The sequence below is a fragment of the Triticum urartu genome, chromosome 5A, assembly GCF_056163025.1.
Source record: "Triticum urartu cultivar PI428250 chromosome 5A, HENAU_Tu73, whole genome shotgun sequence".
Taxonomy (NCBI): Eukaryota; Viridiplantae; Streptophyta; class Magnoliopsida; order Poales; family Poaceae; genus Triticum; species Triticum urartu.
The window spans coordinates 449,313,805-449,329,711 of NC_141877.1; the positions used below are offsets into that span (position 1 = coordinate 449,313,805).

At 46.1% G+C, this 15,907-nt stretch overlaps 1 protein-coding gene and 1 pseudogene across 2 annotated transcripts; both read left to right on the plus strand.

Moving 5' to 3' along the window:
• Positions 1-3,223: 3,223 nt before the first annotated feature.
• On the plus strand, positions 3,224-7,182 carry PUR7 (purin 7). The gene is made up of 12 exons (XM_048674622.2): positions 3,224-3,653; positions 3,732-3,833; positions 4,212-4,341; positions 4,447-4,539; positions 4,611-4,699; positions 5,079-5,159; positions 5,477-5,566; positions 5,977-6,066; positions 6,188-6,238; positions 6,402-6,448; positions 6,600-6,657; positions 6,827-7,182. Exons 1-12 carry the CDS (start codon positions 3,348-3,350, stop codon positions 6,881-6,883), a joined length of 1,194 nt encoding a protein of 397 aa, XP_048530579.1. The 5' UTR covers positions 3,224-3,347; the 3' UTR covers positions 6,884-7,182.
• Positions 7,183-8,270: 1,088 nt separating this feature from the next.
• Positions 8,271-9,678, plus strand: LOC125556190 (glutathione transferase GST 23-like; annotated as a pseudogene). Its single transcript, XR_015603536.1, has 3 exons — positions 8,271-8,576; positions 8,809-8,967; positions 9,069-9,678. The product of XR_015603536.1 is annotated as a glutathione transferase GST 23-like (transcript).
• Positions 9,679-15,907: the final 6,229 nt, after the last annotated feature.

Below are 15,907 nucleotides of genomic sequence, written 5' to 3' on the forward strand. Positions count from 1 at the left end.
GGGCCCGAATAAATGTTCACCTTGTGCGGCTTGATTTTAGAAGCCCGTGAAAATTATTTCGGAACTTTTGGAGTCCGTTTAGTATTTCTTTTTATTTTTCTTCCGAGCGGAATAAAATAAAAAAAAGAATCGACTTCGGGCCATTCCCGAGCGGGACACCGCCCGGGGGCAGCCTTTAAATAGCGCCGCCCCGAGCTGCCCCAGCCCATCAGCCCCGCCTCGACCCGCGCGCGCCGCCGCCGGATTTCCGTCGCCGAGATTCGTCGCGCCTCGTTTTCCGTGCCGAAAAAAAGAGAAAAAAAATATTCGGCGTTCGTCGTTGTTCTTTTTTTCGGATTAAATACGCGATTTTTCTGATCGCGATTCCTGATCCGATTTTCGTTTTAGTTTAACTTTTCGCTCGTTTATCGAAATCAGGCGATTCAAGCGCCTAGGGATTCGTCTCGAAATCCTCTATCCGTTTAACGAACTTAAACAAGTTTTTGCTACTGTAAAATTTGCCCTAGATCCAGATTACTAGAACAAAGTTGTTTTCTTTCGCCGTTTGACTTTCGTTGCTTCGTTCGATTTGATTCTTTTTGCCAACCGGAGTTCTTAAGTTGAACCTTCTGGTTAGATCTATTATTTGAGTTTTACCTGTGCATTAGATGCGTACTTATTGTATGCTTGTTTGTTTGTCTGCGATAGAATACTCGGAGTGCGCCGCCTGTTACTTCGAATCGTTTGGTTTCGCGGATCATCAGCAAGGCAAGTAACACTTTGATCATACCTTTTCTACTACCCAGATTTATTGCATTAGATCAATCCTCACATATTGCATGATTAGGATCTAATTAAATTGTGGGATGGGAAGTAGATGAGGTAGTACCTATTACTTGTTTATTATCAAACCTTTGGGAGTTACTTCTACGTTTGCTTATTATGCCATGCTATGCTAGTAGACGTGGATTGGGTGAGTGAAATCCATGACAGATGTGAGATTGTTAATTAATGGTTTATCTAAGGTGGCAACTTAAACACACATCTGGGTGGATTGAGGCACCTGGGTATTCCACGACTTGCCTGTTTTCTTTTGGACCGCCACCCAGGCTCAAAGGGATCATGAGACTATTCATACTAGAAACTTCCGTGTGCAGCCACAAGCTATTATGGGCTCTAGCATAGTTGACTAAGTCGTGCGAACTCTTACAGTGGTAGACTAGCAGATGTAGGGGATGTAGGTGGTACGGTCTACCTATCGTAAGGTGCTAGCGCTTCTGAAAGACTATGTCTCGGTCATCCGTCTTCTCAAACCCCATGTAGTGCGAGAAACCAAACGGAGGCGATCGAGTCTTGTGGGGAAAAGTGTGCAAACCTCTGCAGAGTGTAATAAACTAATCATGGTTAGCCGTGTCCCCGGTTATGGACATCTTGAGTATCTAGTACTTGGATTTTCATGTGAATCTCAACATGTTACCCTAAATTAATTTTGTGGGCTTTGTTTAATGATAATGCTTAATTGGGATTGAGAATGCTGTCAACCATTCTCAATGTTCAACAACCACCATGATAGTTAAATAAATCTATTCCTTTGAAGTAGGGAAAAATTGGATTTACGCAAAACTGTAACCATAGAGCTTTCCACCAGCCAAATATGCATATAGTGTAGCTGTTTCATTCCATTACTCTCTATGTGTTACCTTGCCAGCATATTCCATGTGCTGACCCGTTTCGGGCTGCAACGTTAATGTTGCAGACTTTTCAGACGACGATTAAGGAGTTTTTAGGTCGTGGTTCTATACTCAGTGATGCCGTTGGAGTTGATGGACTCACTTATCTTTCAAGCCTTCCGCTGTTATCGTTATTAGATGGCCTTAAGCCATATTTATTTGTAATAAGTTCTCTATGGAGACATTCGATGTAATAAGTGTGTGATTGCTACTCTGCTATAAATCCTTCGAGTACTATGTGGTGTCAGCATTACTGATCCAGGGATGACACCGGAGCACAGAGATCAGACTGTTTGAGGTCTGGTCGCTACAGCGAAACAGTCTGATCGCTACAGCGTAGTACATGGCCGACTGGAGATTCTGAGGTCTCCGAAGCTCCACGTCCACGCTTCCTAACATCCATTGTTGACTTGTTGTCTATGCTTATTTGTCCCAGGCTCCCAACTGTGCCATCACTTTGTGTTGTTGCGTCTCATAGCACTGTGCTTTTCACCGTGTATCTAACAGGGATCAATGCGGAGTAGTTTGCTGGGTGTCTGACGCATGGTCGTTGCCGCGTACCCGCCATGCCCAACCATGAGCACGAGTAGATGGAGCAAACATACACACGCGGCCCTGAACACGCAAGGACCTAGAGCATGTGGATGTGACACTAGTGAAAACTCATGGCTCGCAAGCATGTATGTCGTCTTCCACTTCCACTTCGATGCCGCCTACCCTTCTACCCATCCGACCACATTATCTTCATCAACGTTTTGCGCGACGAACAATGCCTCAGTTTGCGCTGTTGTATGTCCAACGTGCGAAGCTTTTGCAAATCACAGCGGTGCGCGTGGAGGATGGCATGCGTCGCGCGAAATAGGATTGACCTGTTCGAAGTTCATGTTTTTTATCTTTTCATATGTAATAACAATTAAAGAAAATTGAATACGACATTTAAAAATATCATTTCAACTCAAAAAAATTATTAAAAATTCCATAAAACCGAAATAGTTATATCAAACTTTGGAAAAATATTTTCCATCCATTTTTATAAATCCATATTGTTTCAGAAATTCTATTTTGGGCCTTATAATAATTCCCGAAAAATAATCTCATGGTTCAAATAATGCCAAAATATTTTTCGAGTCCAAATAATATTCACATCATTTTCAGCTATTTTATTTGGAAGAAGTCACTCTATCTCCTCTCATGTTTGAATTGAAAACTGTTGTTTGAATATTCTAAAATCCAAATAAATTTCAAATGCATCCAATATCCAGACGGAGCACTTTGGGAAAGTCATTTTATCCCCTCTCTTTTCAAATACAAAGTTGAAATGCTACCCAAACAGTCAAACTCTAACAAAGGTGAATGCAAAACAATTATTACACCATAGCGTATTCGAGAAAAAAAACAATTATTACAAATTTAGATATTTTTTGGGATGTTACATGCAAACTGCGAATCAGTACTACCGGCCCAATCCAAAATCAACCGGGCAATCTCGGAAAGAATCAGGTCCGGTTCAGCATCCTCCTTTCTGAGACCCATCGCAGTCCGCCGCTGTCCGCTCGCCCAAACCCCGCGCCGCACAGCCGCCACGGCCAGCAGCAGCAGCAACACACCCGCCGCAAAACCCGCGCCTGCCGGCCGCCCATGTCTCCCTCCGCGCCGCCGGCCGCCCTCCGCCTCGCGAGCCCGCCCAAAGCCCTCCTCCCCGCGCTCTCACCGTCCTCCGCCCGCTCCCCCCGCCTCTCCATGTCGACGACCCCCTCTCGTCCCCGCGCCACACCGCTCGCCGCGACAGCTGGCGGAGGCGGCGCGGCCCCTTCCCTCCTCGCCGCGGACCCGGGCCACCGCGACTCCGTCATCCTCGCCGCGCGCGGTGCCATGACGAACTGCCTCGGCGAGACCCACCTCGACCTCGTCGTCCCCGGGCTCCGCCTCGCCGCCAAGGGCAAGGTGAGCAAAGAGTCGACTTACCTGCTACGGGAGGTTCTCGAAGGTTCTGTTGAGTGACCGTTGGTGTTTGATGTGCAGGTGAGGGATGTCTACGAGAGCGGGGAGCACCTGGTGCTGGTGACCACCGACCGTCAGAGCGCGTTCGATCGTGTCCTCGCCTCCATCCCATTCAAAGGGCAGGTATGCTCCTCAGCCGTTACCATCATATGTTAATGTTGATAGGCATAGGATTCTTCAGTTATGCTTCAAGCTTGCTTTAGTAAAGTTGCCATAGCAAGGTCACCCCGTATGATGCAGGTTTTCTACTCATAATTCAAGTTTCAGATTAATCCCTCTTTAAAGTTATGATGGTCCATTTTTGAAGTAATACAACAAGCCTGAAGCATTTGTTCATAGTCATGTCTACAATTGATGTGCACAACGTTGTTACGCTGCATGATGCATCATCTTATCTGTCCCTATGTACAGAAGTGCAGAACCTGAATATATTAGAGTCAGGACAAAGTCGCCACTGCTATAAGTTACTCTGTTGTGCTTGAACACAAATGTTGATTTCAGGTTCTTAACGAGACAAGCCTTTGGTGGTTCAATAGGACCAGTCACATCACTCCAAATGCAGTGGTCTCTAGTCCTGACAGGAATGTGACAATTGCCAAAAGGTGCTCAGTTTTTCCAGTTGAATTTGTTGGTGAGACCTAACTCATGCTGCATATCTTGCTTATTTCTTCTACTAATTTGCAATCTTACCAGGCATAATCTTGATGGAAGTGCTAAGCAATTAGTTTGTTTTCAGTGAGGGGATTCGTTACTGGAAGCACTGATACATCACTATGGACAGTTTATAACAAGGGCGTGAGGAATTACTGTGGAAATGCCATTCCTGATGGTATGCTAACCAATATTGATACAATCTGGATGTCTCTTCCTTCTCTCTTATGAGTGGATTCCTTGTTACAGGCATGGTAAAGAATCAAAAGCTGCCAGCAAATATCCTCACGCCAACAACTAAAGCTGCTGATCATGATGTCCCTATCACTCCTGATGAGGTTTCTCCTTTTTCTTTTCCTTCCTGAAATTCTGTCTCTTCCCATATTCTAGAACATAGAGAAATCCATGTTGTAAGGATCAGATCTCCTCCAAACTAATACTAGTTTATAGAGGGAAAGTATTACTACATGATCTTAGATTATTTTCTAATATTGGCATAGAAATAATTAAAAGCTTAAAGACTCATCATTCTGTAAGAAGGTTGCTGCTAGTAATTGAAGTTTATCGTTCACTTGCTAATAGTAAATATATCTACTTTAGTGATGTGTAGTGCATTACACCTTTTATTCTTTATTGAAGTTTTCCTGCTGAGACTACCTTCTGTTGTTACATTATTTTCCGTTGAAAGAGCCCCTTATTTATGATGGTATTCTTCAGATAGTCAAGTCAGGGCTGATGTCCAAGGATGATTTTGATGAGGCAAGAAGCAAAGCCTTAAGCTTATTTGAGTATGGACAGGTAACCTTTTATGTCATCTCCTTTCTAGAAGTTCCCAGGTCCATGTTTAGGGCCCTCCCCAGTTGACCTCACTGACCATGTTTGACATATTGAGCTTGGAATACTTATCTTTCATTGCCAATGCATTCACTTTTGATCCTTGTTGTTTGTCCTCTTAATTTAATATGTGCCCATAGTTATTATTTTGTAAATATATCTACATGGAGGCACATATTTAATTGTTTTGAGACAATATAGTACAGTGAGTTGAGACCCTGTGCATGCTATTTTTATCCACTGCCCACCTATAGCCGTAGCTGATTGTTCTCTTCTTGCAGAAAGTGGCATTAGAGAATGGAGTAATTCTAGTTGACACAAAGTATGAGTTTGGAAAAACAGCTGATGGGACAGTTGTGTTAATTGACGAGGTTGTGTTTTCTGACTTACCCTTTCTTCTATGTGTTAAGTTACTTTTTGCTATCCTTCCTATGCATGGAGCAAAATCCCATGAGGTTTCTCTCTTGTGTATAAGCATATACATGTTACAGTTCTTTCAGTGTAGACACTTACGCTTTGGTACTTTTAATGTGTGATATATTCAACCTGTATGGTTAGACTTGACATCTTTGCACTAAGTAACTAACTATACACATGGAAAAGATCCTAGAGACTTTACAGTGTCTGTATTCATTTTGTTGAAATATTTCCTGGGATCTTGAGTTTTTACTTCTACAAAATCATGATGATATCCTCCTCCTTCTTGTTGTTGTTGTTGTTGTTGTTGTTGTTGTTGTTGTTGTTGTAAAATCATGATGATATCCTCCTTTCCAATAAGCAGGTACATACACCTGACTCCAGCAGATATTGGATTGCTAATTCATATGAAGAGAGATTCAAATCTGGCCTTGAACCTGAAAATGTTGACAAGGTAACCTACAATTATTCGTACACACAAACGCTAAAGGGTGCCCTTTACTCTCCTGTGACTTTCCGCGTCAGTAATACTATGTATAATGGAAATACTGGAAAGTTGATTTAATTTTCATCAGGAGTTCTTAAGGCTGTGGTTCAAGAATAATTGCAATCCATATGAAGATAAGGTATCTTACTTTTCTTCCCAGTCTGATTGTTAACACTGTTTAAGCATGTCTTCCATACTGAGCCAGTTATGAATCCTAAATTAATCATGGAACTGCCAGTCAAAATCTTCCATTGCATCCATTCCGTAGTTTGTTTATGCTTATTAATTATTCTGAAACACAGGTTCTTCCAGAAGCTCCAGAAGAATTAGTTTCTGAACTTGCTTGGCGGTATGTTAGTTTCTATAGCTTCCCCTTGTTTTCCACATAAAGGCAATTTTGCAACCACCAGATTGTTGTTCATCTCTATGTATATGAAACTGAAGAAAGCATGATATCTTGTAGTAGTTCGCTAAACTGTTTCCATGAATATCCACTGCAGGTACATATTCCTGTTTGAAACAATTACAAATACGAAGTTTGAGATCCCAGAAACACAGGTATGTAGAGGACTGCTTTTATGCTTCTTGCTTAGTACCCCCTCCGTCACAAAATAAGTGTCTCAACTTTACTACAATTTTAGTACAAAGTTGTAGCAAAGTTGAGACACTTATTTTGGGACGGAGGGAGTAGTAACCAAACACTCGAGCCTTGTTTTGTTAACTGCAGGAACCGATCCATGAGAGGATATCAAGGAACGTGGCACAAGCCTTACGGAATTTATAATTGCTAACACTGAAAAAAGCACTTGCTCGTGACAATAAGAGGTGCACTTTTGCTACTAAGATTCCCTGTAGTTGCTATGTGCACATGAGAGCTATGAGCTGATGAGCCCATTGAAGATTGTTTTTTATTTTCGACGAGCAGGAATGCATATGCCTGGTTATGTAATGTGCGATAGAGTAGAGAGAAATAATTGAAAGTGGTCACTGTTTCTGTTTGGGTGAGCATCTGGTATGCTCCACTGTTGACTAAATCATGTTTGGAGTGCTGAAGAAGATAAATGCAATATGCAACCTTCTACCTGTCTTGTGTAAAAGTTGCAGAGGTCGCCCCAATTTTCGTTTGCAGAATTAACCATTTGACTCTGCCTTGTGCAAAATCGTTTTGGTACACACATTTCCCGAGCTATTTGTGAAGATTACGTATGACTTACATGTGACAACTCCCCAAAAAATAAATATCTGCTATTGAGATAACCCTCTGATCCACCATTTCGCGTCCCTGTCTCGTTGACTATTTGAACTAACTTAAACTACTTTCGGAGGGAGTTTTGACTCCTTGGAAGACAACCACGACCCGGCAACCCAGATCTGGACTTCTTTTATACTACTAGTTCACGAGCAGAGGAGGGATCAGACATCAAAGCAGCAAGCAGCATGGAGGCCCAACAATGGAGGTGTTTGGCATGTGGGCGAGCCCGATGGCCATCCGGGTTGAGCCGGCAACATTTGTGACTAGGTTTACGAAAAACCATCAACTCGGTTAATCTGTTGCATAAAACACCGCATTAGCAGTAAATTTGTTGCAAAAAGCACTGATCGAATGATTTGGCTCATTTAATCACTTTCTGACAAGTGGGGCCTAACTGTTAAGAGCTGACTTGGGAAACAAATGTCATACACACCCCTGAATCTAAAAATAAAAAGCAATCAACCCCTTTGCAACCGCTGCCTGCCCTCGCAACAAACCACGCCACCGCCGCCGGAAGCCCACCCGCCTCCCTGCCTCGATGACCGCAGCCCCGCTCGATTGGATCGAGAGGAGCTCCTCGATCTAGAGCCTCCCCTCGTCCTTGGGCCTTCCGGCTACCAGCGAACGCCGCCGGCGAACCAACCCGGCGCACCCGCCGCCCCTCTGCCCTGCTCCTTCTCCATCCTCCTTCTCTTCTCCCTGTGCCCTCTCTGACACAGCCGCCGGTTGCCGCAGGACCTCCATGGAGATCGCCCGATTTGCTACAAATCGCTATGGCCGCCTCCCCAACAACTCGCCGTTGGATCCGAGCATGCCCAATCTAGAGCACCTCTCCTGATCTCCCTCGCGCCCGACCCCGCCTAGATCCGGCTCGCCGCCGGACCCCCTCCTCTGCGCCCCATTCCAGCCGCTGTCGGCCATGGCAGGAGCCACGCCGCCGCATACTGAAACGGACGCTCCGCTGTCACCATCCTGCCTTGCGCCGTCGTCGTCTGCACTTCGTTGTCCCCATCATCAACGCCATCAACACCGGCCTGGACGCCGCCGATCGCTGCAGCATCGGCAAGCCAACCTAAAAAATGAGCACATTCCGGCCACCTCCTCGTCCCTCGTCGCGGCCATAGCCAGGCAACAAGGACGACAACGGCGCCAGGGCGCCGCCGTGCCGGACGAGTTCACGCTGCTTCGGCAGGAGGGATTGTGCACGGTGGTGTGCGTGTGGGGGGTCTGATTGCTTTTGTTTTTTTAATCTAGGGGTGTATGTGTTATTTTTTTCTAAGTTAATTCCTTACAATTTGGCCCCACTTGTAAGAAAGTGATTAAACGAGCGAAATCATCCAATCAATGCTTTTTGCAACGACTTAACCGATTTTTGAGTGTTTTCTGCAACGGATTAACGAGTTGATGGTTTCCTGCAAACCCGTAAATGTGGTGATTTTTTGCAATTGACTCCCTAGAATGTGCCGGTGCTGGTCCACGACGGCAAGCCCATCGCCGAGTCCACCGTCATCGTCGAGTACATCGACGAGGCGTGGAAGGACGGCTACCCCATCATGCCGGCCGATCCCTACGACCGGGGTCAGGCCAGGTTCTGGGCCAGGTTCGCCGACGACAAGGTACACACATATACTCTGTCCAGAAAGCACTCCTAGAGATATGCTCCTTAGGTACACACAGCAGCTCTAAAAATGACAGGATTGGGTTGGGGTTTGTTCAGTGCAACGCCGCCATCTACCCGGTCTTCACGGCGACCGGCGAGGCGCAGCGCGAGGTGGTGCGCGAGGCCCAGCGGTGCCTGAAGACGCTGGAGAAGGCCCTGGTGGGGAAGAAGTTCTGGGGGCGACGCCGTCGGCTACCTCGACGTCGTGGTTGGGTGGTACGCGCACTGGCTGCCGATCATCGAGGAGGTCTCCGGCGCCAGCGTGGTCACCGACGAGGAGCTGCCTCTGATGAAGGCCTGGTTCGGCCGGTTCCTGGCCGTCGACGTGGTGAAGGAGACCCTGCCGCCGAGGGACAAGCTCCTGGCGCTCAACAAGGCTCGCCGTGAGCAGCTGCTCTCGGCCTAGAGCAGCACCTGTTCCGAGCCTTCCAGCTAGTACTTAAGCTTCTGCCATGGATTATCCATGGTGGATAAATAAGCGGTGAGCATTTGCACATTGTGCAACAAATGTTTGGAGCTTCTTTCAGCCGCCTGCTTCACACTCCCAGTTTCCGTTATATATAAACTTCACCCATGATGTCATATATACGGTGCAATATACACTGCCTACTTATTTCCTCGAATGTGAAAACAAAAATGACAAGGCAAATGTACATCAGTTACTTGTTATTTTTCGAATTGAGGAGCATGTCTCACAATTTCACTTCATCATGAAATTGATAAAACACAGCAAATCGTGCCCAAAATGGTCCTGCTGAGCCAAAGCTACAGCGCTCATACAAGGCCGGAAGGCCCTGGCCTATAAAAAGTGACGCAGCACCAAGATGATAACCCCGCGGCCATCTAGCAGCTAAGGGCATGGCGACCCGCAAAAAATCTTCCGCATTCGTCCACGGACATAGATGTGGAAGACAACGCTACATCATCAACGACAACCTGCAAAAATCTTTCGTATTTATTCGCGGACATGAATGCGAGAGGCAGCCATCCAACGCTAGTGCATACATTTCAAACTGTATTTTAAGAGCATCTACAGCCGGACTTGGCAAATCCTACCCCTCAAACACCCGCGGACGCGCCCGGGCACGTCCGCTGGCACTGACCAGAGACCTCTCAAATAACGTAATCCACATCCGGACACTTCTACTGTCATATCTCAAACCCATACAAACTCATGCAACTAAGTCGATGCACACACATCGTCCGGCTACTCCATCACTACTAACTAAACATGCCATCGGACTATCAAAATTTGGCATGTTTGGCTATGGTGGAGTTCATCCACGTATGCCCTTGCCCTTCCCGACGCCCTTGCCATCCTTCTTGCGGAAGTATCGGTCGAAGACGCAGTACCGATCGAGTCGGATCTGCTCGTCGCCATCACTATCCTCCTTCTCCTCCTTCGGTGGCAGTCCAGCCATGGCACGAACCGTCCGATTCTGCTCCCGGACGAGAGCACGCGTGTTCCTCCGCTGCCGTTTCTTCACAATGCGGGCGCGGATGGCTTCCTCCTCGGCGGCCGCCTGCACCGCCGCATCAGCCGCCTCCGCCATCGCCATTTTCGCCATGATACGGGCCTTGGCGGCCCTTATCCTCTCCTTCCCAGAGCGGGCCACCTGGTCCCGATGGGACTCATAGCATGTCTGACCGGTGATGGGAAAGGAGAAGGATTCCGGCTGCTGGGACCGCGAGGATACAACCCCGGAGGACCCGAGCGCCTGGTGAGCCGACGCTATGGAGCCGCGGTGCACTACAAAAAAAATACACTTCCGTGATGATACGTGTTTGTCACAGTAGGTCGCTTTTTTTGTCATGCATGTACATCCATGAAAAATTTATGACAGAATCAAGATAGTCATATCTGTGCTGTCGTAGAAGTGTTCCGTGACATTACCAAAATTATCATCACGAAAATGTCCACTTCCATGACGATAAATCGCGCGTCACAGAAGTGCTTTCGTCAAGGGTGACCGACACATGGCATCCACTGTAACAGAACGCCGTTAAGCTATCGGGTCGGGTTTTGGATCCGATAACCCGTTAACAGCCCCGACCAATGGGAAATTTCCACGTGTAAAATTCTTATTGGTCGGACGAAACACGTGTCAGCTCGTCAGTGGGTCAGATAGGCGCCTATGATACGTCGACACGTGGCACGGCCCAACAGAGGCCCATTCCTGTGAAAAGGCCGTCCCATTTGACTTGGTCAAAAGGTGGCGGGCTAGCCCATGTAAAGCCTGTTAACGGCCTGTTCGCATATAGCTCATTTACAGCCCGCTAACCCAAGACCCGTTACGCCCTATCCGAATTAGGTCCAGTAGCGTCATCTGGGCCATCCAATATGATTCCAGCCCGTTTTCACTTCTGGCCCATGTATGGCCCATGACGTCTTTCGGCCTATATGAGGCCCTATGTAACTCTTGGCCTATTAACGGCCCGTGGTGAAACTGACCCCTAATGAACAGTGTATCACTTTACACCCATTAACGGCCGGTGGTGAAACTGGCCCGTAATGAACAGTGTATCACTTTATACCCATTAACGGCCCGTTATTCCGTTGGTCTATTTCCAGCCCATGTTATCTTTCGGCCTTCTCAGAGCCCATTTATTCTTGGGCTCATTTCCAGCATTCGTTTACTTACGGCCTGTTACTGTCATTTTCTGCTTGTGGGCCAAATTCAGCCCATAGTTACAGTCGGCCCGTTTGTGGTCCGTTAATACGTTGGGCCGTTTTCATAGCGTCATCAAATACGGCCTATTAACGATGGCCCGTTATGGTCGGCCCATGAACGGACGATTCCAACTCTAGCCCATTTACGGCCATAATGCGGCCTGTTATTGGCCCATGTTTGGCCAATCGATCATACGGCCCGTATAAGGCCCATTGATGATACGGCCCGTAGAAGGCCCATTGTTTCTACGGCCCGTAGAAGGCCTACTGTTTCTACGGCCCGTAGGAGGCCCACTATTTCTACGGCTCGTAGGAGGCCCAGTGTCACTACAGTAGATATTAGCCCATGGTTATTGTGGACTAGTTTTAAAAAATAGGTTATTGCAGCCACTAGTTAACCGCCGAAAAAGAACTACAATGACTACAAGCAAACAAATAAACAAGACAACAAGGAAATAAATAAGCAAGCAACTAACGCTAGGCTATCACGGCTATTACACATATTACATCCACTGGGCATCAAAGTTCGCCACCAGTGCAAATATATGGAACAAAGCAGCATATCATACACACTGGCCGTCAAAATTGGCCACGAGTGCAAATAAACGCGGCAACAAAACAAGAGCATAACTGAAACAACTTCAGAAGAGCTCAAGAAACGTTATCCTGGGTATCCACCATGCTGGCAATAAGCTTAGCAAGCTGATTAGCTTTGTCCTATTTGGCGCTAAAATCCTCCAACGCTTGCTGTTGCACCAGAAAGTATGCATCTGAATGCTCCAGGGACTTCCGCAGTCCTTCCGCTTCTTGTCGCAGCACAGCTGATCGATGTCTTTCAGCTTGTAGTTGAGACTCAAGAAACCGAACTGATTCAGACAGTGAGTTTGAATAGCTTGTGCAAGCGGTAGTGGCCAGTAACTCCAACACTAAACCAAGACGAGATGTGTCACTATCCTGAACCTTATCTGCATTACTTCCTTTACCGTTGCTTAATAAGGCACTCTTCCCCAATATTCTGTCAGCATTCTAAAAGAAGAAACAGGCAGACACATAACAAGTTTAGCATGTACTAGTATATGAAACTCATTTCGGTGAACCAGTTCATTAGTAAGGTGGACAGGATTAAACTACCAAGTCTTCTATTGCCAAGTACTAGTACATAATAAAAGTATCAAACAAACATATATCTATGTCCTATGGTAGCAATGGAATCTTAAATTAGAATAGTTGTTCTTCAGGTTTAGGCACTTGTTCTATATGAACAGAGTACAGTAAGACGCAATAATATAATACTTAAAAATAGAAAATGAGCTCATAGACCTTACCACATTCTTGGTTCGGGACCAGTACAGAACAAGGCGTTCCCAGTCATCGTCCAGTAAATGTGTCTCAGGAGAACGTAAGGGAATTTGATGAGTTTCTTTGCCGGTGAAGTACGTTTTCTTCAGGTAATTCTGATACTGCCACCAAGCATTCTTGAAGATAGCAGAGGTATTAGCACATGTTACCTCATCCAGAGTTTCCAAATCGGTCCTTCTCCATAGAGAAAAATGGGAAAATTTGCTGTATTATAACCATCATGGAGGTAGGATGTATGTGACGAAGCAAGGTAATTGCCATGAATAACATTACTTACACATAACTCCTGGACAAACACCTGCAACTGGCATTTTCCTTCATCTTCAGTATAATATTTCCAAGATGGGAAGATACACACATACGATTTAACAACATCAAATGCGATAGATGCTAAACTACGACTAGCTGGTTGTGCTTCCTCCACAGGAATAGGCGTACTAACTGGTGGAGTTGGGGTTCGCCGTGATAGTACTGGCCCTTTGGGCACTGGAGCTGCCTTACTAACTACTCTTGTTTGGGAGCTCTATGGTGGAGATGGTGCTGTGTCAACAGGAACTGGGTTACTATCGGCTGGGGTTGGGGTTAGATTGGGTGAAGCGGGTTCTCTGTCCATCGTAGTAGGGGTACAATCTGCGAGAGTTTGGGTTATGTGTGGTAGGGCTGGTTCTTGTGCATGTACAACCGAGGTGCTATCTCCACCAAGAGGTAGCACTGTTTTATTTGAAGACCGTGTTTTTAGTCCGCTAGATACTGGCATCACCCGCTCCAATTCAAATGGCTGATAAACATGAAACATAGTTGAATGTACAGACATTGTATGAGAGACAGATGCAATAGATAGTGTGGAAAAAAGAGGGTATGAAATAGTTGACATGTATATTGTTTAACTAAAACGGATAGCATGACATAATTTCACATATATGATGTCTATCTAAACTGGATAGCAGAGTATAACATAATTCAAAGATATGATGAATAACTAAACATGATCGCATGACATAATTCACCTACATGTTATCTAAGTAATCAGGATCGCATCATTTAATTCACATATGTGATTTATATGCTAAACAGAGGGCATTCGATATGATGTCTGAACTAAGAACATGGTGTTGAATATTGTGTATATGATGTCTAAACTATGCAATGCAAGACACCGTATGCATGATATGAGCAGTATAACCGTGCCAAGTTAGAGCATACACCTCAGTGGGGGAATAGGACTGGTCATCTATCTCTGAATCCATCTCTGAGGAGCTATCGGGACCCAACAAGAGATCTGCTTCGACAGGTAGCACTGTCTGCTCTGAAGGCCTTGTTTTCACTCCAGATTTTTCCATCTCCCACCCAAATAGCTGATTCACAGGAAGAGTAGTTTAATGTACAAACATTGTCGACAAATGGAAATGTAATGAAGAAAAGGATGGGCAAGATATCATTCAAATATATGATGCCCGGTTAAACAGGATGGCATTGCACATTTCACATATATTATGGCTGGCTAAAAGACATGAGACTGCATAATTCCCATATATGACATAGAAACTAAACATGTGGCATTACAGAACATGTCTAAACTAAGCAGATGACATATATGATGTCAAAAGTAGGCACTGCAAGGCAACATATGCATGATATGACTAACATCATCATGCCAAGGTAGAGCAAACACCTTGGGGGGTAAATAGGAGTGGTCAGCGGCGTCCGAATCCGCCTCAGAACAGATATCTTTCTCTGGATTACAATCTGGAGAGGGGTGGGGAGGGTTTGCCATTGAACCCACCATGGAGCGATGTCTGCATGACATTGTATTGCCGCGCAAAACTCTTCTCTTTTTCTCTACATGTTCAGCATGACTGTGTACAATATGTGACATGCATACGAAAAAAATATGGTGAGATTATGTAAGGAGAGCATGCAGAAATTTAGAGTGATGGTAACAACCAGTGGATCGATGTTTTTCCGTTGAACCAAAATAACTCTAGTGGATCGACATGAATGTATAGTAATAAGTGATGCAACAAGTGTACAACCTCTTTGCCATAGCCGTGTCGACCTCAGCATCATTGGGTTGGTCGCTGAAGCAGTTGAGGCAGAGGTGGCTGTCGGAGGTGTGGAGGAAGATATGAGGAATCTGTAGACGGCGTCCAGGGCACTGCTCTGTTGTGACGGATCGTTCTGTCATTGGAGCAGCTCCGGTGAGCCGTAAGACGTCAAGGCTGAAGCAACACAAGACAGACATCGTCAATCTCAAATGGGATTCTAATAGCATCTCCAATAGATGATGTAAAATGGATGTAACATTAACATCACCAAAAACCACCTGACTACAACAGATGAGGTAAAAACTGTTGACTCTGAACTTAACTGTCGAAACTGAAATTTACTGCAGAATCTGAATGCTACTGTCGAAACTGAACGCAATGGTAGCAGAGAGGCACTTGACATGTAGTTTAGGGAGGGCCTGCAGTTCATCTTCAACCTGCACCCCCCCTGAGCCGCCAGCCACCACCAGCCGAACCGCCGGCCCCAGCGCTGCCTCGCCGCCCCGAAACAACTCGCCATCGCCGCCCCGGCCAGCCCTCTAGGCCCCCCGCCCCACCCTGAACCCTAAGATAGATAGTGGGGTACTTCTCCGGCGAGCCCCCGTCCCCGCTGCGGGTGGTTCTTCCTTAACTCCGACAAGCCCCCCTAACCCCTAAAAATCGACTGACCCAAAAGTCGATTCAGTCGACTGAAGTGTGGCTTAATCAGAGTAGAGCAGCAGCACGAGCGAGGGGAGAGCAGCAGCAGCTGGGCGAGCGAGCGATCGAGCGAGAGCCGGAGCAGCAATAGCAGATCCGGCTGGTATGGACGTCGCCGCCGA